The sequence below is a fragment of the Micromys minutus genome, assembly GCF_963924665.1.
Source record: "Micromys minutus genome assembly, chromosome: 16".
Lineage (NCBI taxonomy): Eukaryota > Metazoa > Chordata > Mammalia > Rodentia > Muridae > Micromys > Micromys minutus.
In genome coordinates this window covers 37,891,648-37,917,956 of record NC_137985.1, presented here as the reverse complement: position 1 = coordinate 37,917,956, position 26,309 = coordinate 37,891,648, and the positions used below count along the sequence as shown (strand labels likewise).

Sequence of the window (26,309 nt, the reverse complement as noted above, 5' to 3'; positions counted from 1 at the left end):
TGGTCTTTTGATGCAGGGTCTTGAGAGCGCCAGGGAAGGCGCTCACCCACCGAGCTGGATCCCACCCCTTAGCATAGGTCTCCCACAGGCCTCGTTTTCTCAGAACGTGTTCCCATCTTGCCTCTTGTCAGTTCTGTCAGGAAGGAAGAGAAGACAACAGTAGCCACGTCGTGGTTAAAAAGGAAGAACTGAGACCAGGAGCTGACAGCATCTTGCCTGGGCCTAGAGAGTCAGATGTGCTAGGTTTCCACTCTGGTCACAAATCCTGTGAAACCAGTGAACATCGTAGGAGCCAAGAGCGGGTGGTGTGAAATTGGAGGGTCAGGACTGATGCAGAGGAACAAGAACAAGGGAGGGGGGAGAGAAGAGAAATGACTCTGCTGTTCCTGCACTCCCCCTCCAGGCACGACCTCTTACACGTTATCTTCCCAACCGGAAGGAGGACTTTGATTTGAAGACCCACATAGAGTCCTCGGGCCATGGGGTGGACACCTGCCTACACGTGGTGCTAAGCAGCAAGGTACCAAACCTGCGTGGCTTGGGGGTGAGCGGGTAGCGTCACCCATAGTCAGATCATATTCAGAAGCACCTCTGGGCCCTTGGGATTTGGCCTCAGTCTGTCCCAGCATTGTCAGGACTATCCCAGTACCTTGAGTGCTAGCTGGGGATAGCCTCTGGAAATGCAGGCACAGGCGACTAAAGCAGCCCCTTTGGAGAGGAAGGCTCAGGGGCTCCACATTCACATACTTCTTCACTGTTCCTCCCCACCAGGTCTGCCGTGGCTACTTGATCAAGATGGGTGGCAAGATTAAATCGTGGAAGAAGCGCTGGTTTGTCTTTGATCGGCTGAAGCGTACCCTTTCCTATTACGTGGGTGAGTTCTCGCAGGCTGCCCTTGGGCCAGTCAGGGAGGGGGCCCATGGGCTCCAACAGCTAGCTGGGTTGTCTGGTCTGCTAGCAGGAAGCCAAGCCTCCAAGTAGAGGACCAGAGGATTTAATGGGCGTTGGCTTCCCGCTCCCGAAAATGTACAGAGTGTACCTGGTTCACATTTGTTCGTTTGTTCGTTCGTTCATTCATTCATTCATTCATTCTGTGGTGGTGTTGAGCATCTAATAAACTCCAGTCCCTGTTTTAGGCTCTGGTGACAATGAAGTGGCCATGCTTTTTCCCTTGGTCAGGAAGTTAGGTGCTAAGCAGAAGGTTAAAGTAAATACAGTCAGTGTGTTTGCTGACAGGGGACAAACTGGGTGCAAAATCCAGGCTTCAAACTGCCCCTTGGTCTCCCTCAGAGACTTCAAGCAATCACTCATCAGTTCCAAGGACTCTCAGGACAGTCTAGGAACTTTATTCACGCTGTTCTTCCTCACCCAGTCTCCATGTCCCCAGAATACCTTTGAACTGTCCTAACTGTCCCATTCGACATGAGGTTCTGTGTGGCCCTCTCGTCAGCAAAGGCTCAACCGTGCAGTCATCAGCAGCCCTCCGTATGCACAACATGAACTTGCTATGTGTTGTGGGCTGGTTGTCTCTGTAGCACAGTGCACCTTTCTGGAACGTTACTGGGCATATTGGCAGAGCCTAGAGAGTTTTGAGGAGCTTTGCAGTAACATTAAGGGCCTCAGCTGGGAAGTAATGTGGGCCGCACCTGCCTACCAGTCACTCAGCCCCACCACCTACAAGGCATGGGAAAGCAATCCTACCTACCAAAAACCTGGAAAGGGAAGGGCTTTGAGGTCATGAATGCCCAGGCTCAGTGCTCTCCTTACCCCTCACAACTTTTTACCCACTTAAGAAGCCTTCCTCAGTTCCCCTGGGTTCTGGATGTGGAGAGACAGAAGAGTGAGTGTAGCTAGGCTGAGGCAGTACAGGGAATTGTCAGCCTGGGAAGCCGAGCTCTGCTTCAGACACATTGAGGCTGAGATGCATCTAGCTGGGTCCAGGAAAAAGGTTGGGCTGTGAGGCAGGCCCTAGTGGAATGTCTTGGTGTAATAGTCACAGCAAATGCAGGTCCTGTTCATGGGACACTTGTAGGGTCACTACTCTGGGTACATCAGCTCATCTAATATCTGCCAAAAGCACTATGTGTATACCTGCTTTATATATAAGGAAGACAGGGTTCAGAAAGCCTTTGCCCATGGTCTCACAGCAACAAGAAAGAAGGCAGAGTAGAGGGGAGGGGCAGCCACTTGTGGAGAAGAGGCAGGAAGAGAAACCAGCCGAGGGAGAAGGGCAGGAAACAGGAAACTGGCTCTGACTGTGTGCCAGGTGCTGGGCTGGCACTTGGCAAATGCAATCTTGGTTCATGTCTATGAAACAAAGGAGACCACGTTTAGACGGGCAGCGGAAACAGAAGGAAGCCAGCCAAGGGAACAGACATTTGTAAGCCCAAGGTGTCACCAGCAATGAGATATTACCAGAAGACCAAGAAGGATGTGGCCCAAAGGCCGTTTGACTCCGGATCTGAGATTTGTAGAGAGGTTTTCTACCATGCATGGGGGCAGAAGGCAGATTGCACAAGATCCAGGATAGTGGGTGGGACAGAGTGTAGGCAGGTTACTGTTTCCCTGTTACTATTTACAGGGAAAGAAGGGCGGGGGAGCAATCCGACTGGAGGATGGCCAGGAGGAAACATTGAGATGGGTTTACGGCTACACCAGGACCTGGGTGTGGCTGGCCTGCTGGCCCCTACACCCTTCTCCTTCCTACACCAGGAAATTAGCGTGGGTAAACCCTTCAGGCGCTCGCTCATCTTACCTGGACCGGTTCCCACCCCCCCTCAGCACTCCTTCAGTCATCCCTGTCTTGCTGGGTGACATCAGCCCTCGGTAGTGACAGATGCTGAGTTCTGTGCCAGACTCTGCTGGATGCTCTGAATGGGCTCTCGCCTTTCACACCTCTTCCCTCCCTCGGATGTGGCAGAGTACTCCTGAGCTCCAAGCCACGCTGGCAAGTGACTAGGCTGTGTGCCTGTGCTGTTTCTCCACGTTGTAGCTTGCTAGCATGAGGGTGTATGATTCCTTTCTGGGTGTCAGTTCCTAGGACTCAGTCTTTTTCCACAATCGAGCACCTGGCACATAGCTGTTGTTGGGGGAGAACACAGAGGCTCAGAGCCAGTATTTAGAGTTCTGTGCTGAACTCGGGATGTCTGTTGTAGTGGTCTGCAGAGGGTTTTGAAGGTTGGTGAGGAGTTTGCCATGCATATGCACAGCGGGGCTGCTAAAGGGATAGTGAGAAGCTCAAGAGACTCCACCTAACTCAGTGTGGAGGAGGTTGTAAGCCAAGGATGGGGATATGTTGGTAGTGTGTGTGTGAAGATGCCAGCAGCTGGTTCCCCAAAGAGGAACCATCAGAGAAGGTTGTGTGCTCAAGCTTTTAAGGCTCATCCCTCAACTCTGGGCCAAGTGAGTGGCAGGGCTGGAGGCTGGGGCAGGACCTCTAGGAGGCAGGAGCAGGGAATTGGGCCTGAAATAACCTGGAGTATGAAGTAGGACCTATGGGAAGAGCTTGCTAATAACTGTCACTTCTGAATTCAGTGGTTGACATCATTGTCTCCTGGAGGACTCAGGCTGGTGGCTAAGGGTGGCAGTTGCACCATGTAATCATTGTATTGCCTGTTTCCCTTCCTGTACACCCACAGTGGTCACCTCTGCTGGGATGTTCCTCTTCCACCCCCTTCCCCTCCACCCTGACACTGAATGTTACATGCTGTGTGTGTGTGCTCCATGAATGTTGTATGCTGTGTGAGTGCTCCAAGCTGTTCACGTGAAGGGAATAGAAGGGCCTGAGGAACCCAGTAGGGCTCAGTGTACTTCCATCCTCCTGAGCCCCACCTCCCGGGGGTGGGTATCAAACCTACAGCTTTGTGCTCTGCTGGGGAAACTGTTTGCATTCCCAGCTCTGTAGCTGCCTCCTTCTGGGTTTTGTTTGGTTTTGGTTTGTGTTTTGTTTTAGGTTTTCCTTTTTGAGGCAGACTCACATAGCTCAGGTTGGCTTTGAATTTGCTATGGTAATAACTCTTGAACTTTTGTTCTTCCTGCCTCTGCTTTCCAAATTCTGGGATTACAGGTGTAAAATGTCATGTTTGTATTTTGTTTTTAATTACAGCATAATTTAAAGGGATACATACATATGCGGGTGCATACGTAGATATGTGTTTTGTGTGTGTGTGTGTGTGTGTGTGTGTGTGTGTGTGCGCGCGCATGCACGCAGGAGCACACGCATGTACAGGTACCTAAGAGGCCAGAGACACCAGTTCCCATGGAGCTGGAGTTACAGATAGTTCGTGAGCTGTCTGATGTGGGTCCTCTTCACCACTGAGCCGTCTCAGCCCCCACTGTGCCAGGGGTTGTGTGATGTTAGGAGCCCAGGGCTCCGTGTGTGCTAGGCAAGCATGCTGCCAACTTGAGATGCACCTCCTGCCTTCCTTCTCTCCTTTAATAACATGAGATACATATCTATATGGTTCAAAATCAAAACATGAAAAAGTTTACTTTGGGAAATACATCTCCACCAAGCACAGGTAATACAAGTTATTTCATTTTCTGTTTTTAAGTGAAACACTGTCTCTGTAGCCCACATTGGCCTAAAGTTCACTATGTAGTCAGAACTGGTCTTAACCGCTGGGACCAGAGGTGTGCACACATTTAGATGAACAACGTTCTTCTCCCCAGTGGCAGCTAATACAGTCTCCTGGTTGCCTCTTAAGCTGTCTTAGGGGTCTTTCCATTTTCAGGACATATATGAGTGTATACAGGCACTTGGTGCATTTTATAGATTCATCCCTGCACCTGTACCGGTCAGCAGTTTCTTGGGGCTGGAGGGATGGCTTAGTGGGTAAGAGCACTTGCTGTTCAGGCATGAGGTTCTGAAAGCAAGTTGTAGTACTTTAGGCACACCTGTTACCCCAGTGCTGCGACAGGAGAGTGCTGGTTTACTGGCAGCTAACCCAGCTCTGGGTTCAATGAGAGACCCTGTCTCAAGGGAATATGAGAGGGAACGATGCCCTCCTTGGGTGAGTGTGCATACATGAGTGTGCACACGCTCACACATCTGCATATGTAGCACATACATACAGATTCTGTATCATCTTACGTAAGAGCAACTACGTAATATCCCTTCAGGCATCAGGCTTTAATTCATCTCCACCTGAGGGATAGTCAGGGGTGCTTACACAAAGCTGTGGCGGCTGCTGTAAATCTGTTTATTTTATATAAGTCGGATAAATGACTTTTGTTGTTAGCTTGTTGATTGACGCAGTTATGTAGCCCTGTCCGGCCTGGACCTTACTAGTTAGACCAGGCTAACCTCAATCTCACCTGCCTCTGCCGCCTGAGTGCTGAGATCAAAGTCTTTCTAATCTATTATTTGCATTTATGTTACAGTGTTGTTTTAGAGATATGTACTGTGTCATTTATGTCTCAAAACCACCCTGCCTCAGCTGGACCAGGTGCTTACTTTTAATCGATGCGGTCAGGTTTTCCATATGAGCCTCACAAGGCTTGCATCCTAGCAGTTTTGCCTTCCGTTAGGTCGCATCTGAACTGGGCTCTGATTCACATCATCCCTACCTTTGGGGTTCCCCTTTAGACTTCGTTTTGGAGTCCTAGAGGCCAAGACTGTTGGCCATTCCCCAGATGAAGCGAGCTCAGGCTCAGGACGCCCTGCTGTGTCCCCCACTCAGCCCAGCCCTCCTTCCTTTGCAGACAAACATGAGACGAAGCTGAAAGGCGTCATCTACTTCCAGGCCATCGAGGAAGTGTACTATGACCACCTGCGCAGCGCAGCCAAGGTGAGGCAGAGAGGACCAGAGTGTGGCTGCAGGAATAGCCACCAGGCGGGGGAAGGGTGGTATTGTTCTGTCCTCCGCCCAGGCTGCAGCTCTGCTTCATGCTCTCTCTCTTTACCACTTGTCTCTTCCTCTTCCTCTCCCCCTCCCAGAAGAGGTTTTTCCACTTCACCATGGTGACTGAGGTACCCCCAACTCCACATGCCAATAACCAGAACTACTCATATTAACAGTCCCTGTGCCCTTTGACCCCTGACCTCTGACTCCCTCTGCCCCTCTAACTTGTTCCAGGCTAGAGAGTAGAGAGAGGAGGGAGCAAGGAGCTTCTGTGGATGGAAGCCCACTTGTTACCTTCCTCTCTGGCCAGGACAGCTGGTGTAGCCCCGAGGGCACAGACCATACAGAGAGAAGCTAGAGGGGAAGGGGTGGGGAGGGTAGGCACTAGATTGGAGAGGGAGAATTGGTAAAAGGAGACCTCTGGAGGCTTAGCCAGCTAGCCTTATGCAAGTTGCCCTCTCTTGCCCTCAGACCTCACCTAACCCAGACCTCTGCCACTCTGGCATCTGGGCCACCATCCTACTTAAAGCCTTCTCCTGCCCCTTCTTGGCTTAGAGGAGAATCTGGTTCTCATTGGGACAACCCTTGTGACAGATTCTCTTGTATTAACTTTGGAACTGAGGTATGCCTCTGCTGGAGTTGTGAGAGTTAGAGAGCCTAGTACGGCCAGGTGTTAGAATGCAAACCTGTGGACCCTTGGGGACCGGGGTTTGGCCTGTTTGGGACTCAGCCTTAAATTCGGACTTCCTGGAGACTTTTAGGAGAAAGTCAGACTAGGCAGATGACAAAGCGTTCTAGGCATGGAGTCCAATCTTAGCATATCCTGTCTTGTCTTCTAGAGTCCGAACCCGGCCCTCACCTTCTGTGTGAAGACCCATGACCGGCTGTACTACATGGTGGCTCCATCGGCAGAGGCCATGCGCATCTGGATGGATGTCATTGTCACAGGAGCTGAGGGTTACACTCAATTCATGAACTAACTGCCAGACACCTCCTGGGTTCCCCAGGTCAGCCCCAGGACTCCATGCCCTGCCACTTGCTGCTCTGCTTGTCCCTGGAGACAGTGGCATATTGGGCACGGGCCACAAAGCATCAGGATGTAGTCGAGTACCCCAGGGCTTTTGTGCAAGAAGACAAATTGTCCTATGAGGAGTTTGGTGCTTAGGAATCCAGCTCCAGTCCCTAAAGAGCCGGCAGAGAGGAAAGGAAGAGGGAGAGGCTTTGTTGCCTCCTGGGAGTCCAGAGGTGCAGAGTTCTCTCCTGGGTCCAGCAGGCTGAAGAGGTGTAGCTGAGCTGTGCTCTCGGCTCTGTCCCGGCACCCACTTACCCCAGCTTGTTTTCTCTTTGTAAAGGACAAATTATGGTACCAGAATCTGCCAAAGATTCCCTTTCTCATCTCATCCCCTCTTGCGGGGACCTGGGGAGTCCTGAGCAGAGCCACATACAGAGCTGGGGAGCTGCTCAGACCTGCACTTCCTGTCCCCTGTCTGCCTCCCTCTCCCCCTCCCACTTTTCACTACTTAGCTCAAGGACCAGAGGCCTCAAGTGTCATTCTTGAGGTCCAGCCCCATCATTATGTTACAAGCCCTTCATCCTTGTCTCCATGGTGACTGCTTCCTCACCATGGTTACACACTAATTGCCATGGCCACTCTGTGGCTCTGCCCACTGCTTCAGCTGTGGGCTACATGAGGGTACGTGCCACCATCTCTCCAATCCAGGCCTGGGGGCATGTCACATGGTGGGAGGAGATGGAATTCCTCCCAGCTGCTGTGTGTCTCCAGCCCCCAGCCCACCCCTCTCCCTTTTACTGTGCCTTGCTTAGAGCCAGAAGGGATGATGTTCGGGGATCCAAGACCAGAGGAACAGCATCACTGAGGGGAGAGGAAGCTAAGAGGTCAACCCTCCCATTCTGACCGGACTAGTTCCCAATAAGGAACGAGGGTAGCTCAGAGTGCCTGGAAAGAAACCTGAGTTGGAGGTGGGGCGGGCAGAAGCAGAGGCCCTGAGCTGTGGTAACCTTCAGTTTCCCAAAGGTGATGGGAAAGATGAAGTCTCCAGCTGGCTGGCCTCAGCCTTGCGCCTTAACACTAAGCCACCTTCCCTGCCCTTCCCAGCACTGGGCCCGTGGTTGCTGGGCCCGGCTGGGTGTTTTGCAGTATTTGTAAGCATTTCAACAGAACAATAAAAGCATTTTGACTATGTATGTGATTGTATGTGTGTGTGGGAACCAATGGGATGCTTTAGGTATCAGGATTCAGTCTCTGCCCTAGTGAAAATTGACCTCTTGGTCATTTCTTGGCTCAGTACCCTGTGAGCAGGGGGGAAGGGGATGAGGGTGTTAGGGCAGGGTGAGCAGGGGTTTAATGAACCAGAAGCTGGGACCAGAAGACTGGATTTTTGTGCAGGCATTGAGTCCATTCTTGTCCTTGTCACTGAAGCAGAAGACTGAGAAGAAGGGCAGCCACTAGGCAGTGGGGTCCCAGGGAAGGTAACTGGGTTCCAGAAGTCAGCTGGTCACCATAGTGGTCCAGAAGCATGAGTGCCAGTCCGTTTGTCCAGCCAAATCCTTCCTGGAGAAAGGCCAGGACAGTAGTACCAGATTACTGAGGCCCTCAAGCCCTGTTTGGGGGATCCCCTCTTCCCAGGGTTTCTGGCCCCAGGGACACCAATGATTACCATTCAGAATCTCCCCCATAGGCCCACTTACTGGGCATCTCAGACCTAAGAGGCAGTATGTTCTGAGACAGCAGATGCCAGGAGTTGCCTGTAACTGGATCAGCTCACCCTAGCTTGCTCACCTGAACTTCATACTCCCCTCCTCCACCTGGATGTCCGCCATTGCTGATGTCATACTGAGGACAAACACATGAGTTATAGGTGGTTACTGCCCCTAAGCCAGACCACCCTAGCTATCTAGTAACAGCAGTCACTTGAAAAGATACCAAATTGCTGCTCAGACTCCTGCAGTGCCCAAGAATGGCCACCAGGGGTCGCACCGTAGTGCCTTGTTCTGTCTTAGGCCTGGCAAAGCCTGACAATCTCCACTTCAACCATGAGAACCCAATGACAGACATGCCCCAGCCAGCTCACCTTCTCATACATGGCTGACTTTTGGGAGTAGACTTTGAAGTTGGTTTTGATCCAATTCTGGGCCAGCTGGAAAGCCACCTCCTGGGTCCGGGGGGTAGCTGACTTGGCCAAACCTAGACCCCACCCCCAGATAAAGCCTAGGTATTCAGAGACTCCATCCTGGGCAGAAAAGAAGCTTTGGTCTTACTCTCCCCAAGGCAGAAAGAATATCTACGCCCTCAGATCTCCTTTCTGGACCTGTGGACCCCATATTCTTCATCCAGGGCCTGGGGTTGGCAAGAAGAAGAGGAGGGTGGGCCTCCCAGACCAGTGGAATGGGTGTGTCAGCTGATCCCTCTCATACCTCTAATGACCAGGTCCTGCAGTGGGGCCCAGGCATTGGGGAAGTCCCACTGCTGCCCTGTGTTACGGAGAGAGGTTGGGATTCCATACTGATAGGTCAAGATCTTGCTGTCCTAGAAGATTCCAGACATTGGTGTGACTGTGGATGGTGGCTGAAGCCAAGGCCGCTGGGCCTTCAGGGACGGCAGATCTGCCCCTCCTGACTCCTGTGAGACTTCCAGGAGGGTCCTGCCCCCAGGATGCCACTGTCCCCTCACCTCCAAGTACTTCAGAGCCCTGTCAGCAACACTAGGATCTGAGAAGCAGCCAGCCCAGAGTGGGGTGAGGTTGGAGGGATAAAACTCCAGGTTCTTCTTCCCTTTCTCCATGTCGTAGTCAAACCAGGCACCTTTCTGCTCGTCCCACAAGATGGCCTCCATGGCTGCCAAGCGCTGGGCCCGCAGGTTCCTGTACTTTGTGGCCTCGGTGTCATTCCCTGTGTGGTACTGCCTTTAGTTTCACCAGGCAGGGTGCTGGGCGCTCTCCTTGGGTCCCTGACTTTAGATATCTTTACGTTGCCCTATTCTATATGTGGTGCCCATACAGGCTAAGGATCCTAAGGACCAAGGATCATGATTCTCAAGTGCCCACTAGAATTCATGGCTCCTTGAATTAATAGCCCTGCCCTCCTCCCTGGGACTTGCTGTTTTGTCTCCCGGCTTCATCATTCTGAGGACTCTTGCTCTGAGGGGGATAAGGAGAGCTTTGGGGAATGGAGAGAGATCTAGTGTATGTACCAAGGTGCCCCTGACAGGCCCTAGATGTCCTCCCAGAACAAAAAAGGACCAAAATGTGAGTGTTAGGTGTGGGGTCCTGTCATATATCCCCCCCTTGATATCTCCATAGGGGTGAAGGCTTAAACTGTCTGAGGAGACTGACTTCCAGTTCCATGGCCAAGACTGATGCAGGAGCCCGCACTGGCCTGTCTTCTTTCACAGGGTGCTCACCTAGTCTCTTGTAGAAGTTAGTCATCAACTCCTCTGCTTGGCATAGGAATGCGTTCAGGTCAGCAGGTATCATTTTGCTGGTTCGGATGCTGCTAAGCAAATTGGGGTCTGGGCCTCCAACAAGCCAGCGTGAAGAGAAGTCCCAGCCAGACTCAGCTCCAGCCTTGAGCTCAGCCCACAGAGTCTCTTGGTCCCCTGTGTAGACAGAACAGTAACTCCAGGCCACAAGTGACGACAGGACCAAGCAGCCACAGATCAAAGCAGGACACTCACAGAGGCTCAGTATCCCCACCCCCATCAGTCCTTCCTCCTCCTTACCTTTTGGCACAGTTTCTGCCAATTCTGCATCTTTTCTGTAGGACTCTGGCCTGGCAAGGAGAAGGACAACAGCCCAACATGGGAAGGTGCTAAGCTCCTCTGCCAACCAGAAAGCTAGGTCATCTTGACTCAGCTACCCTGCCACCCTGACTCAGCACAAGGGAGCCTAAGGCTCACAGGGTCCACGTCTGATAAGCTAAGTCACGCCTCCAGCTCAGGGCTGTAGAGATGCTCACGTTAGAGTGAGCAGACAGCAGGTCAGTTTCTCACCTGGGTCCCCCATAAGGGACATAGTAACGATTCAAGATATAGTTTTGTCCTCTTGAGCTCACGGAGACAGTCCTGTTCGCTGTCCAGAAGTCCAGTTCCAAAGCTAGAGTTTCAATATTCTCCCTGGGTTGGAGAAAGCAACACCTCAGCCCAGGTATGAATGAAACCATTGCTCTTGGCCCTGGGAGACCTCCAGCCCTGGCAGGGTACCCACCGAAGGAAGGCGACATCATTGGTGTGAGCCACATATCGATCCATCATGAGAGTCAGAAGTGGGGGGTGGCTTCGTTGCAGGTAATACACACGTCCACCATTGGGGATATGTCCATAGCTGCCAAGATGGAGTCTGCTTGGATACCCCCTGGCCCGACGGCAAGGCTAAGGCAAGTCCAGCTCCCTGCCCAAGATTCCTTCTTACGTCTGCACCAGATCCAGAAAGTTCTGCAGCATACCCTTCACCGTTGAGGCCATCTCAGAGAGAAGCAGACCTTCCATCACCCAGTACGAGTCCCTGAGAAGGAGCCAGAACTCACCAGCTTGCACTGTCTGCCCGGCACTCCCACGTTGGAGGGTGTTTGGCCTGGGTTCTCCACACTCTGCCAACCTCTATGAGCCTTTAGCCTTTTGGACTTGGGCACTCACCAGTAGTAGAATTCGACAAAGCGCCCTCCGGGCACAATGAAGGGATGCTTTGAATAGATCAGGGATGACCTCTCAGGGTGACTGAGGACTTCCGCTTTCATCTGGAATCAGGGAAGAGGGCCCAGAGGAGCCTAGCATCAGCCATGAGGGTGGAGGTTGCAAAGGGTTCGAGCGGAGGGCCTGGAAGCCCTAGCTGGGGAAGCTACGTCTCTTGTTCCTTTTGTTTGGCTGCATGGTCTTAGAAACCTCACTCTCCACATGCCCAGCCCCTGCTAGACTTGGTGATGTGCTGACGCCACAACCACTCAGCATGGCATCAGGCAGGCGACCACTGGCAATATCCATTGACGTGACCCAGAGGAGGCTAATGCTATATTGGAGGTCTCCCTTCATCCCTCCAACCGCCCCCAACCCTCCATGCCACTTGAAACCAAACGCACAAAGTGGGGCACCCTCTCCTGGTCCCCCTCCCCAGGATGATGAAACTCATGGCCTTTCCCCCAAGGGCAGCTAAGATTGGGAGCAGTGGAGACTGACATGGAGTCCCTCCCTTGAGTCCTTCTTCAACCTGTTCCTGCCATTTCTAAATGTGCTAGTGGGGAGCTTAGCCTTCCTCAGTCATTGTGAGCAAGCAGAAGGACTGGTGTGAGGCATGTACCCACTGGAGAGGCTGGTCCTGGGCAACCTTAGGGAAGACTGACAGACAGGAAAGAGAGTCCCTCAACATTGGGCTGAACACAGGCTAGCCCCATACAAAGTGACTGTCCTTGGGACTGAGCCTGGCCCAGAAGCTCAGAAAGGGAGAGAGGCAGGGGCATGCCCCTTTTTGGCTGTAGGAGGCAGCACTGGCTAGCCCTCAGGTAGCAGGACAAGCTTGGTTAACATGGGCAGATGTGAGCAAAGCAGGTCTTTCCTGATGAATTCAGAAGAGCAGTCTAGGTTTCTATTTAGAGCTCATGGGTGTGTTCTTAGGAAATATCTGTGCTTCCAGGCACTGTGGGTCCCACCAGGCAGGGCTCTGTCCCATCCCTGGAACAGTCACCCGGGCCACTGCTACCTTCTTCCCCAGCTTTTTCCAGATCTTGTGTAGCTCCTCCGCCCAGACACGTAGCTTGGCGTCTGAGATCTTCTGCAGGAACTGAGGTCTAGAAAAGATGGTCCCTCAGGGTTCGTGGGGGCAGCCCCAAGTGAGGGGCCCTGTCCTGCCTTCCCTCCAGAGCATACCTGTCCTTCCAGTCCTCAGGGGTCCAGGACTGCAGCTCCTGCCCTACTGGCCGGAAGTAACTTTGGACAAATTTCTGAAGCTGTTCCCTGGGGATGCTGTGGTTGTGGGCCACAGACAGCTCACGGAACTTCTGCAGGACTTCATCTGGAGAGCAGATGACACCAAGGGTCACTGAGGGTCAGTGGGTATGAGGAAACCTACCCTGATCAGGGAAGCCTATACTCCCTCACCTGCCTGGGAGAAGATTCAGGACAAGCCAAGGTGGTTTTACCTGGAGATGTGGCCAGGGACATATCCACAAACTGCTTGTCATCTTGGTAGAGCTTGGCCATCTGAACTTGGTGCAGTAGCTCTCCATGGCAGTAGATCTGGCTGTAGAGACAGTTGGGTAGTAGTAGTCAGAAGAGAGGGCTGGGGTGTGGGGCAGATGGTGTTGTTGTTGATGACAATGAAGATGATGATATTGGAGATCTCTATCATGTAGCCCTGGCTGTACTGGAACTTAATATGTAGACCAGGCTAGCCTCTAACTGAGATCCACTTCTCTCTGTCCCCAGAGTTCTGGGATTAAAGCCATGTACCACCTCTAAGCCGGCCTGTGGAAATGCCTTAATAAAGCTTCCCAAGCTGGGTGCGGTAGAACATGCCCTTAAAATGTCAGCACTCCAGAGTCGGGGACAGGCAGATCGCTGTGAGTTAGAACGTACTGAGTTCCAGGATAGCCACAGCTACATAGTGAGACCCTATCCCAGAAAAGAAAAGGGGAAAAAAAATCACTAGATAATCTCAGGCCAAGTGTATCTTAAGGGCACATCAAATTCAAGAACCAAACAAATAAGATCATTGGGCTCATCTTCAAAAGAATAATGTACAGGCTAGAGAAATAGCTAGGCAATTAAGAACCAGAGGACCTAAGCTCAATGCCCAGTGCCCACAAGGCTGCTCACAACTGTCTGTAACTCCTGTTTTAGAGTTATCTGTGCCTCTGTGGGTACCAGGCATACAAGTAGTGGACAAATATACATATAGATCAAATACCCACCTTTTAATTTAAAGAGAAAGAAACAGGGGGTGGGGTTGTGGGAAAGAATACAGTCCCAGAGGCCACCAGTGGTCCAAGTGACATCACATTAAATTGGGAACTGAACCCAAGTTCTCTGGAAGTGTTCTTAACTGAGGAGCCACCTCTGTAGTTCCCCATTATGCTGCTTGTTTATTCCACTGGAGGGGGTGTATCTCACTATGTAAACTAGGCTGGACTTGAACTCACAACAACCTACCTGCCTCTGCCTTTTTATTCTGTCCTGTTTTTTTTTTTTAAGATTTTTTTTTTAATTTTTTAATATGAGTACATTATAGCTACCTTCAGACACCAGAAGAGGGCATCAAATCCCATTACAGATGGTTGTGAGCCAGACACCATGTGGTTGCTGGGACTTGAACTCAGGACCTCCGGAAGGGCAGTCAGTGCTCTTAACCACTGAGTCATCTCTCCAGCCCCTTCTGTCCTGTTTTTGTGTTTGTTTGGTTTTGTTTTGTTTTCGATGGTTTGTTACTGTGTGCAACTCAGGCTGGTCTCAAACTCTAGATCCTCTTGCCTTGCTCAGCCTCCTGGGTGCCGAGATTTACAAATGTGCCACACTGAACTCAGCTGGAACTTACTTTTAATGAGGAGAAGCGTTCAGCGGTAAAGATTTATTAATTAGAGCAAGCAGATCTCTCCCCAGAGGGGGCAAAGGTTGGAAAAGGGAAGAGGAAGGGCAGGTCAAGTCGATGAATAATGCCAGATAATGCCGGGACCCAGCCTGGGGACTGCCCCAACAGGGAGGGCCTTCTGATTATTTAATGCATATTGAGGCCAAAGTAGTTATGGGCAACACCCTCCACCCCAGCTGCCAGGGCTCAAGGGATACTCGCCCACTCTTCTATCGTATTTCCTGCAGGCTTGCAATATGCACTGATGCACTCTGACCTCTCTTGCTGCAAGGGTCAGAAGTCACGCCACTTGGGACACCAGGCAGAATGGTTAGGTACTCTTCTGGGAACCCCTTGTGTCTTTCTTTTAAGAAGGCCTGGGTTCTGTAATATAATGATGCACTCTGGAGACCCACTTTGGTCCAAGCTTTCAAACTGAGATTCGGTGACCAACTTTGTTCCCAACCAACATAGAACCCAGGAAATCAATCATCAAAGCCCCTCCCTCCTTCCTACCAGGCAGCGATGTCTGCACACCATATTCGGTAAAAAGATAAGGCACAGAAAATGTCTTTGTAATTTTCGCAGACTTGTCTGTAAGGAAGCTGAACATCACTGGGATACAGGGCGTGCGGACATCCCTGGTAAGTTTTAACTACCTAGTATAAATAACTCATTTAATGACACCTGTCCTGGGAGATCGGAGAACTGTAGTCGTTTCTGAACTCAGTAGCTCTACCACGCTTGCCTACGACAGAATAACAGACCAAGGAGATCAATCAAGTCATTGCAAAACACATTCATAGAGGTTATTAAATAAGATCGATTATGTCTTTAAATCTGTCACTAGTCTTTATGGATGCCTTCAAATACTGCTATACACCAACTGACCAGCACTGTGTCTTTGATGTAAGTTCTATGATGAGTGGAAATGTCCAAATGTACAGGATGGCGCTGGTATAGGAGTCTTGATCATCTGGGCTGGAGAGTCAGCTGATCAGTTAAGAGCATTTGCTATTCTTACAGAGGACCTGGGTTCTGTTCCAAGCACCCACATGATGGCTTGCAATCATTTCTGACTGCAATTTCAGAGTATCTGATGCCCTCTTCTGACCTCCATAGGCAATGCATGCATGTGATATACTTATATGCAGGCAAAACCCTTCTAAACATAAAACAAACAAATTCAAGTATGGCCCAGGCATGCTGGCAAATGTTGTCTTCTTTTTCTTTTTAAAGATTTATTTATTATGTACACAGCATTCTGCACGCATGTATTCCTGCAAGCCAGAAGAGGGCACCAGATATCATTATAGATGGTTATGAGCCACCTCGTGGTTGCTGGGAATTGAACTCAGGACCTCTGGAAGAACGGCCATTGCTCTTAACCGCTGAGCCATCTCTCCAATTCTGGCAAATGCTTTTTAATCCTAGTGCTTGGGATGATCTCTATGAGTTTGAGGCCAGTGTGGTCCTCATAGTGAGTTCCTGGACAGCTGGGCTACATAGAGAGACACTATCAAAAGGAACAAACAAAACCCCAGAATTAATTAGTTAAAAACAACCTGGGTCTAAGCCAGAATAACTGTGATGTATACAATTCGGTTCTGATGTTCTAATTAGGTTTCACATGTTTAAGGGGCAGTTTAATAAAACCACCTTCACTCGGATGCCTGTTATAAATTTGAGGGTCTCTGGGCTGTTCACAGTTTGGAGTAGCTGGTTGCAAACTACATGGGAATTCTTACTGATAGGCACAGCTTCGTTTCCTTGCTTGGGAACCACCCTGGCTTCTGGTACGGATAGCAGCAGTCCTGTTCCTGGGACCTTGGCATCAGGGAAGACAGCAAGGTCAGGTGATAAGAAAACAACAGCTATAATGTCCCCTCCCCCACAGGAAGAACTGGCTAGTCAGGCCAGGCTCTCAGACAACTGCTTCTCTAGTGGCTTAGAGACCAGACTACCAGATGTGGGAGACAGTCCTGTAGGGCTGCCCTAATGCTGGCACACTTGAGTGAAGGTGTGCAAGGCAGCTCTTCACGTCTTTATCTCTCACCATTCCCTGCTGCACAGATCAAACTCCTGTTCCCATCCTCCTCCTCTATCTTCCAGGGTCTTATCCCAGAGCAGCCCTGAACTAGATAGGAGCCAAGGGTGACCTTGAACTTCTAACCCTCCTGCTCCAACCCACTGAATTCGGGGATTGGGATTATAGGAATGGACCATGCTGCTCCATTTAGGCACTGCTAGGGATCAAATTCCTGTCTGCTAGGCATGTATTCTACCAACTGAACTATATCCTCAAAACCTTAAGGGAATTTATTTTTCTATCATCTTTCTGCCTGACTATTATAATCCAGGTCATTAGCTCACACTCAAGAGTTGATAGAACCCAAACTCAGTGGCAGGGTCTTAATTCAGCCTATGGAGTCAATTTTCTATTTCCTTCAACCAATACAGCATGCTACATGTTCACCTTGGAATAGACTCATAAAACACACTGTGGGTTCCTTGAGAGTGTCCACAGGGCACAGGCCTCTCTCTGAGAGCATTATTTCGACATTGACCAGGATGCCCTAGTCTTTCATGTGCCAACAATATTTTACAGCCTTTACTTTTAGGGGAAATTTCAACCAGTATCTAATAGATACTGATTACCTCGCCAGCCTGTAACTCTCTAGTTCAAAGTATCAGCAATTATGGGGGGAAGGTGTTCAAAGGCTGCTGCTCCTCAGATGGTAAACAATCCCTCTGGGTGTGCCTATAATCCTATACTCCAGCGGATGAGGGAGGAGGATGGAGAGGCAGGAATTAGCCTGAACTCCACAATGAGACTCAAGGGGCCATCTCCTCCGTTAGTAGTTTAGTTTTGAGGCAGGGTCTCATGTAGCTCAAGGTAGCCTCCACCTTGCTATGAAGCTGAGGACTACCTATAGCTGACTGTGTTTGTAATTCTCCTGCCTCTACCTCTAAAGTGCTGAGATTAGAGAAAGCCACCATGCTTTGCTTATGCAGAGCTAGGATCAAACCCAGGACTTCACTCATGCTAGGGAGGGTCTCCACAAACACCCCATGTCCCACTTGTATTTATTTAAAAATTTTTTTGAGAGAGAGAGAGAGAGAGAGTGCATATGGGTGTAGAAATCTGAAAGCAGATGCCCAAGGACTCAGAGAGGATGTTGGATCACTTGGAGCGGAAGTTATAGTCAGGTGTGAGCTGCCAGGTGTCGGTGCTGGGGACCGAACTCCTATCCTCCAGAAGAGGCCTGTTTTCTTAAACACTGAGCCATCTCTCCAGCTTGTTCCTTATTGAGGTCCCTTGCCTGGAACATCAGGGAGTCAGCTCCCTAGGAATTAGATCCGTGATCTCAAAATTCCATTGTTACTTACCACAGCAGAACTATTCTGTTTGTTTGGTTTCTTGTTTGTTTGGGTTGTTGTTGCTTTTGCAACAGGGTCTCTCTGTGTAGCTCTAGCTGTCCTGGAACTCTCTTTGTAAACCAAGCTGTCCTGGAGCTGACAGAGATCCTCCTGCCTCTGCCTCCTGAGTGCTGGAATTAAAGGTGTGTGCCAACATTCACACAAGTATTCTTCAGTACCAAAGTGGTCACCCAGGAATGAAAACTTCCTCATCACCTGATCTTTTATCCTTCTTTTTTCTAAATAGTTCCCTAAGGGGTTAGTTAGTGTCACTCTCCTGAAACACACACTAACACTATCTGCATTTAATTCTGGGACAAGCCACCTGGAGACATGCAGATTCCACACCCAGGTTAAGGGAGCAGCCCTTCCTTTATGAAGAGGACAAACATAAGCTTGGGGGGTTCTTATTCCCTTATTCCACCTGCAATTCTGATCAACTGTGTATAAAGATGGGGTTCCCATTGTCCCCTCAGATTCCATAATTTGCTAGAACCCAGAATCCAGGAAACCACCTGTGGCTATATTTTTTTCCTGTTTTTGCTTTTCGTAATAGGTTTTTTCTGTGTAGCCATGCCTGTCCTGGAATTTGCTCTGTAGACCAGGCTGACCTCAAACTCAGAGATCGGTTTCCCTCTGCCCCGTGAGGCATTAAAGGCATGTGCCACTATGCCCAACTGACTATATTTTTCTTATGGAGAGCAAATCAGGATGAGCCAAATAGAGATACACTTCTCCTAGAAGTAGGGAGACTCCTGGTCACTGTGATGTTTCTTACTGGGGAACCCTGATACTTCACCCTACCAGCCTATTCCTGTGTCGCCAACCAGAAAGCTTCACCAGTGTCTGGACTTTAAAGATTTGGTCAGGGTCTCATTACAAAGAGCCCAGTTAACCGAATTCCATGTGATGGAATCAAAGCTCAGGAACCTTCCTTTTTTCTGAAGGTCAAATGATATCTTGTGACTCAAAGATCTAAGTCTAAACACTTTCTTTGTTACTGGAGTGCCTATCCCAATCCTGAGTCCCGTTAGAAGCTGGGGGGGGGGAGGACAATGCCACAAGTCACCTTATCTTCATAAGCCATGAAGGCCATACTAAACAACAAAGGTAGTCTTATCCCCTGTAAAATTCCACGGGCTGAGAGACAACTTGTCAGGAACTCAAGAAGACCATTCAGATTCTTCATTACAGAGCAGAAAAGTGCCACAGTACAGATGACCATGTTCCCACCTCCTCGTCACCAAGTCCCAGAGCCATCTGAGAGAACAGGGCTAAGACATCAGAATGTGCTGCCTGGAGTTTGCATGGGACTTGGAGCACGCTGGCTATCTTAGGCTGCCATTTATGATGGGGGCAACAGGACGCAAAATATCAGTCTCATCTTTGGAAACCTACAAGGTTTGCTGTGAAGGACCTCAAGAAACTCAACATGAAGACTCAGGGGTGCTTCCTGGTTGTTGGTTCTTCGTGTGCATGTCCTCCGGGAGAAGACAGCAGGAAGGCTGAGTTTCTTCTCTGGACTCTACCCTATACATCTGTACCTTCAATGGCTTTCATCCACAGGCACACCTGTGACTGTCCAAGCAGACCACTGACATGTTCTCAGGGATAAGCTGTGGTGCTCATGCTAGACTCTCTGCAAGTAACCCAACAGGACACAAGAGACTGGATCAAAGAGCTGCTCTGAAGTCCTACCTCCTGCTGAACAAACAAATCCTGGTGATTATTCCAGATTCTTCCTTTCATACTCCACACAACTGATCATCAATGAACACTCAGAGCTCCGTCTTCAAAATGCATTCCTAATCGACATCTCAGCCCCACCCCAGTCCTGCCACCAGAGTCCCGGTCCCCCTTTCCTTAGAGCCTGGTTCTATTTCTTTCCAGGCCATATGGGACTGTGTGAGCCTTGGAAGACACTTCAGAGCCTTTGCCCTGTAGACTCTTTGCCTTGCTCTCCCCTTTGTTCAAAGATGGCTCCTTCCACATTCCGCTGGCCTGTTGTCTCCTCTGAGACTCCCCCTTCTGCTTACTCCTTGCTTACTAAGTTTTCCTTCTCTTTGCTCTTTACCATCCTAGGCCCTGTTTACACCATTCTTGCAAGAGCTGGTGATGTGGGGGTAGAGGGAGGGCTCCATGAGTTTGTGTGGGGGAGACTGACAACTCCATATCTAGGGGGCAGCGCGGCAACCCCATCTTTGTGCTTGCTGGTAGAAGCTGAGGTTCAGGAGAAAGGACCCACTTGCCCTGGGACACAGACAGAGAAGCAGGTAGGCTGAACCCTATAAGCTCTTAACAGGACCTACACTCCCCTCACACCAGGCTAGGAAAAGTTTGCTAGGACAGTGCAGAGAACAGCCCTGCTTGGTCTAAGGAGCAGCTTGACCAGTGAACTCTGGCCAGCAGCATGGAGGGAGGGCTTTGGTCAACAGCTCTGGAGTCATATATAGGGCTCCCTCAGAGTTCCAGCTTGTTCTTACAGAGTGAGTTTGGTGTCTGGTTTTAAGCCTCCTACCCCGGCTTCTTCCTTCTTTATCCTCAGAGAGGCTGGCCCTCAGAGGGTGAGCTCTCATCCCAGCCTTCCACCCTTGTCTTCCTCCCTACACCCAATTTCTCCACACCCCTACCTCTCACAGGGTGGTGGCAGGGCCTCCTGGGAACTAAGTCTCAGCCCCAGCAGAAGCAGCAGGCACAGCTCCCAGGTCATCCTGGGCATGGTATCTGGAACTGAATGAGCAAGCCCGGCACCTCTGGCTTGCTGAGCATGGCCTGCTTTACTTGCCTACCTCAGGTCAGCCAAAGTCCAGGCCACTAGGTGTGGCCACCTGAGGTGGGATGTGTGTTTCAACTTCTCGTGGACTGCTTACCACCTCTGCCCTCCAGCCACAGTTGTCTCTACCTCATCAGCCATTTTTTTTTTTTCCATTTTTCAATTCTAACTGGTGTTACATGTTCAGTGGATTTGCTCAGAGTCACATGGGTGGGCCCCAAGGGCCGGAGCCACAACTGAGGTCTCCCAAGTATGAGTTAGACACCAAGTCTGTGTGTGGCTCCCAAGTCACTAATACCTGAAGGGTCCATTTCTTTTATTTTAAACAGAATGACTCAAGTCTTCTCCAATGTGATGTCTACTGTTATCTAAAGGAGTCCCTGTGAGGACAGAAGACAGCCTCTCAAGGAATGGGGTCAGGAAGCCCCACCATAAGATGGTATCTGTACTGAGTCATGAGGAATCCAGCCAGGAGGCCATTCCCTCACATGAGATTCACAGAGACTTGGTGCAGAGGAGGTTGTGTGACGGGCTGGAGGGATGCGTTGGCACCAGTTAGTGAAAAGGTTTTACCAAGGGGCTGGAGAAATGGCTCAGAGGTTAAGAATATTGGCTGTTCTTCCACAGAACCCTGGTGGAACACCTACATGACAGCTCATAACTCTCAGTAATGCCATTTCTAGGGGATCTGACTCCCTCACACAGATATACATGCAGGCAAATACCAATACACATAAAGATAGATAGATATGATAGATAGATAGATATGATAGATAGATAGATATGATAGATAGATAGATAGGTAGGTAGATAGATAGATGGATATGATAGATAGATAGATAGATAGATATGATAGATAGATAGATATGATAGATAGATAGATGGATATGATAGATAGATGGATATGATAGATAGATAGATAGATGATAGATGATTGATTGATAGATAGATAAATAGATAGATACATGATAGATGATAGATAGGTAGATAGATAGATAGATAGATGATAGATAGATGATAGATAGATAGATAGATATACATGATAGATAGATGATAGATAGGTAGATAGATAGATGATAGATAGATAGATAGATAGATAAATAGATAGATGATAAATAGAGGAAAAGATTTTGCCAAGACACAGAGGGATTTAGTTCCCCAAAGGGAACCAATGAAAGTAGTGTCCTGAAGCATCTAATTAGGCTTTCAGAAGCTCATGCCTCTAATTGGTTGATTGGTAGCAGGGGAGGGGTGGGGAGGGAAGGGTTGTGTTGGACAGAGCCACAGAGCTTTTGGGAGGCTGCAGCAACACACAATATAGTCCATCCAGGTCTGGTTTAAAACAGCCACAGGGTAGATGGCTCAGGCTCGGGTGTGGATTCTGGCAGCTGTGACTTCTGAGCTCAGGGATTGTGTCCTTTCCTCTAGGGCAGAACTGGCAGCTGTTACAGGGTATTTGAAAACCCTGTTTCTAGTTGTGGTGTGGGTCAGCCTTAGCACACACCTTTAATCCAATAGCTTTCTGTTTATTATAAACAGGATGAAATAAACTCAACCATATGTCAAGAGACAAAGCAAGCAACCAGTTGACAGGAAAAAACTATAGAGAGTAAAAGGGAGTCAGGAGGATAGATAGAGAGACCCACAGGAAGTGGAAAGGAGGGACTTAAGTTTGAGGGGTTTTGTAGGTGTGGGAAAAGAGAGATTCCTTTTGGGATATCAGCCTTGCTCACAGGATTCATAGTAAAGAATGTAACTTTTATGAGGGCTGGAGAGATGGCTCAGCAGTTATGAGCACTGACTACTCTTCCAGAGGTCCTGAGTTCAATTCTCAGTAACCACATGGTGGCTCACAACCATCTGTAACGGGATCTGATGCCCTCTTCTGGTGTGTCTGAAGACAGCTACAGTGTACTTGTATATAATAAATAATTAAATCTAAACAAACAAAATATGATTGGAGGGTCTGGAAAGGTGTTTTAAGGTACATAAATGCATGTTGTAAAGGTATAAGAAAATCATTTTATATATCCCCCATTGCTATTGTTATACCAAGATTTCAAATTTCAGAATTTTAACATTGATTATTGGAGTTGTGATAAACCAGTGGAGCACTGGCAGCTTACAAATCAGTCACAAGTTCAAGATTTTAAATTCTCTTTAGTTGTCTTCTGAATATAGACTTAAGGATGCTTCTGGTCACGCTAAAAACATCTCTGCTCAGTCTAACCCTCTGGACCGAGAGAACAATGTTCTGTGCCCTTTAACCCAAACCTACAGTTTTTGCTAGGTCTCAAAAAGGCGTGAGTCTACTCTTGTTGTCTTACAAGACACCTGTTAATTACTTTGTCTAAAATATGGATTTCAATACAATGGAAAACTCTAATGTACTTCATTTTGTAAACTAAAGTTCACATAAGCTTCAGGAAATCAAAAAATCTTAAGATTTAGACCCACCTGCCTTAGATCAAATGAACACCAGATAAGTACACACTCCTGTCCTTGAAAATGAAGGTTTTTCCCCCTTTGGTCTTGGGGATTGCTTACCTTCCCCAATTACTAAACAATTTTAACTTCTGTCTTTAGTCTACATTTGTCTCAGCAGATTTTCACCTGGCTGACAAATCCATTCAGGACTCACCAGTGGAGCTGCTGAACATCTGTGGACTTACTGAGAGTTGATGTTAAGCAGTCCAGCCAATGTGATTGCTTTTTGTCTTTCAGCTGGGTCAGCTAATTGGAGTCATCTGATAAATGCCCAACTGCCAGCCTTTGACTTAGCATTTCCGCCTTCCTGGGCCCCTATTACAGCTGGAAGCAGTTACAGAAGGAAAATATAATGTCCATTGTCTCGCCTAACAGGATGAAAAGCTACGTCAAAAAGGACCACCTCCCCACACTGAAAAGGACCCCCACTTCATGATGGCCATGAAAATAGAAGGGATCCAATTCTGGACTCAATACTGTCATCTGAAGTTTGTCGTCTGGAAACATCAGGACCTGGACCAGTGATGGGTCATCAGACAACATCCACAGGACGCTGGCCTCAGAGAAAATTTTGAGTCAATGATTTGACTCACTGAAACTATTCAAAGAGGGGTTAATGTTGAGATCTGCCCCTCCCCCAGCACAGCTGTAGCCAATTTGTTCCATTGCTGCCAGCTATTTCATATTGTTGCTGTGACATACCTGTCAGTCACTGACACAGGAATGTGCTGAGGTTGTTAATCTTAGGAAATTCCATGAAGTTTTACATAAAACCCATCAGATTAAAAGTCAATACGAACGGTTATGTCCAACCCAACCACTGGACATCTTGTCCTGTACCTGAGTTTGAGCTCACTGTGGTTTTTGTGGTTTTAGACTTTATAAGCTGACAGAGTAAGGTATTTGTCATTGTGGCTCAGCCCCCAAATTCTGAGCTACAGCCCTGATCGATCAGTATTACTGTGTGCTTTCAATAAACCATCCTGTCTGACTGTGATTGGTGTTTGTGGGGTTTGTGGGTGACTCCTGGAACCCAACAGATTTAATAGCCATAAATAAGATGATAAATGGGATCTTTACAGCCTGGAATTTAATTGCCTTCTTTATTACCTAAATTATAGTAATTGATTTTAAAAGATTGTTTTTTTTCACAATTCCTTTGCATGATCATGATAGAAAAAGGTTTAATTTCTCAGTACCTACTTATAATAATAATAGTTGTCCAATAAAAAGATATTATTGGAAAGTCTTACCACAAGAAATATTAAACAGTCCTTCCTTGTGCCAATATTTTGTACAACAGCCATTAGAAATAATTTCAAAAGTTTCCTCAATCTAAAATTTACCATTATATAGATGAGATCTTACTGACTGATTCAGATGCAGATACCTTAGGGAAAAAATGTTTGATGAAGTAAAAACAATTTTGCTTTGCTGGGGATTACAAATGCTCCTAAAAAATACAAAGAAGAGATTCTGTTGATTATCTAGAAAAATAAGATATGTTTACAGAAGTAAAGTTCAGAAAGTACAAATTAGGAGAGATCAATTACAAACTCTTAATAATTTTCAAAAAAAATGCTAGGAGATATTAACTGGCTATGGTCCATAATTGGATTAACTACTCAAGAGCTAAGTAATTTATTTCAAACCTTACAAGGTGATAAGGAGTTAAATAGTCAAAGAAAATTATCATCTTAAGCTAAGAGAGAATTGGCTCTGGTGGAAAAGAGATTACAGGATGCACATGTGGACAGATTGGGTCCAAAGCTGGATTGTATTTTAGTTATTTTGCCCTCTACTCATTCCCCCATAGGAATTCTTATGCAGAGAGAAGATAATATCTTAGGATGGATATTGTTATCACACAGACAGAGTAAAAAAATTAAATACCTATGTAGAAAAGGTTTGTAAATTGATATTGAAAGGAAAAATGAGACTTTGTCAAATAGCTGGAATAGATCCAACTGAGATTGTGGTGCCTTTTACCAATGCTAAAATTGCCTCATTATGGAGAGAAAATGAACACTGGCAAAGAGTTTGCAGTAATTTGAGGGGTGGGGAGATATTAACAACAAATATCCCCAAAGCAAGAGACTTCAGTTTATAAAAAGAACTAAGTGAATTCTCCCTCATATAGTAAAAGTGACACTAATTTCTGGAGCCCCTACATTATATACTGATGCAAATAAATTAGGAAAGGCAGGTTAAAAGTTATAAAAAATAAGCATAGTGGCTCAGAGTTCTTATAATTTAGTTAATATACCAGAGCTGTATGCCATTCCTATGGTATTACTAGTTTTTCCTTAACCTCTTAATATAGTTACTGACTCTCAATATGCAGGAAGAGTTGATTTACACATTGAAACTGCTGGGGTCCAGGAACTGTCTCACAGACCGCACAGGCACTGATCTTAGTCAGACAGGAATAGTTTATTGAGCATATACACCAGGGCTGGCCAACCAAGATTCAGGAACTGAACCATAATCCTGAGTTAAGATCCTACAAAGTTTTAAAGTCCAAAATCCACAAATTATTCCAAGTTATTTCACCAATCAAGATTTAAGAAAGAAGGATGTCTTTAGGAACATGTCTTTGTTGTATACTTATCCTGCTCCCATTGGTTGGGGTATTCCACTGTGGCAGAGGACCTGCCTTGTCTAATATTTATGTTCTAACCTGTTTACAAGGACAGGAATTATCTTGTCTAACATACATGCTTTAACTAGCCAACCAGGATATCAGTTACCCATGTACATGTCTCTTTCTGCCAAGTACGATGTCAGTTTCCAGGGAGGTCTTGAGAACTTAAACTTTACTAGGTCACTACTCAAAATGGAAATCTTATTCCAAATAGTTTCTTATATTGGTATAGATGTCTCTCTTACATTGGGGGGGGGTCTATCCCAGGGGCAGTTATACCATAAAAACTTATACACAGATGCAGTAAGTACTGTTAGGTGGTTGGTTTGGGTCTAAGCTTATTGCGGGTAACTATATGAAAAGGTTTTATTGACTTTTATTGTGATTGGTTTCTAAGGACACAGAACATAACAGAATATTTAATCAATCTTGGCATTAGAAAGTTTCCTAGTGGGGCTGGAGAGATGGCTCAACAGTTAAGAGCACTGGCTGCTCTTCCAAAGGTCCTGAGTTCAATTCCCGTCAACTACATGGTGTGGTTCACAACCATCTGTAATAGGATCTGTCGCCCT

The 26,309-nt window shown here is 47.9% G+C and overlaps 2 protein-coding genes across 25 annotated transcripts in view; one reads left to right on the top strand and one right to left on the bottom strand.

Annotated features, from left to right (window-relative positions):
• The window catches only part of PHLDB1 (pleckstrin homology like domain family B member 1), a 47,262-nt gene extending 39,216 nt beyond the window's left edge, over positions 1–8,046 (top strand). For all 24 annotated transcript variants that reach the window (XM_080930722.1, XM_080930720.1, XM_080930719.1 and 21 more), the window contains 4 exons: positions 404–520; positions 772–874; positions 5,704–5,789; positions 6,683–8,046. In XM_080930722.1, the coding sequence (XP_080786848.1) occupies positions 404–520; positions 772–874; positions 5,704–5,789; positions 6,683–6,823 (447 nt within the window). In that variant the 3' untranslated portion in view covers positions 6,824–8,046. The remainder of the gene's footprint in view (positions 1–403; positions 521–771; positions 875–5,703; positions 5,790–6,682) is intronic.
• Positions 8,047–8,274: 228 nt separating this feature from the next.
• On the bottom strand, positions 8,275–20,552 carry TREH (trehalase; the record flags this gene model as incomplete). Its single annotated transcript, XM_080930414.1, has 15 exons — positions 8,275–8,415; positions 8,644–8,697; positions 8,936–9,048; positions 9,279–9,390; positions 9,535–9,752; positions 10,264–10,458; positions 10,582–10,631; positions 10,852–10,974; positions 11,066–11,182; positions 11,270–11,362; positions 11,494–11,594; positions 12,551–12,638; positions 12,718–12,862; positions 12,990–13,090; positions 20,464–20,552. 15 exons carry the CDS (start codon positions 20,550–20,552, stop codon positions 8,275–8,277), a joined length of 1,740 nt encoding a protein of 579 aa, XP_080786540.1.
• Positions 20,553–26,309: the final 5,757 nt, after the last annotated feature.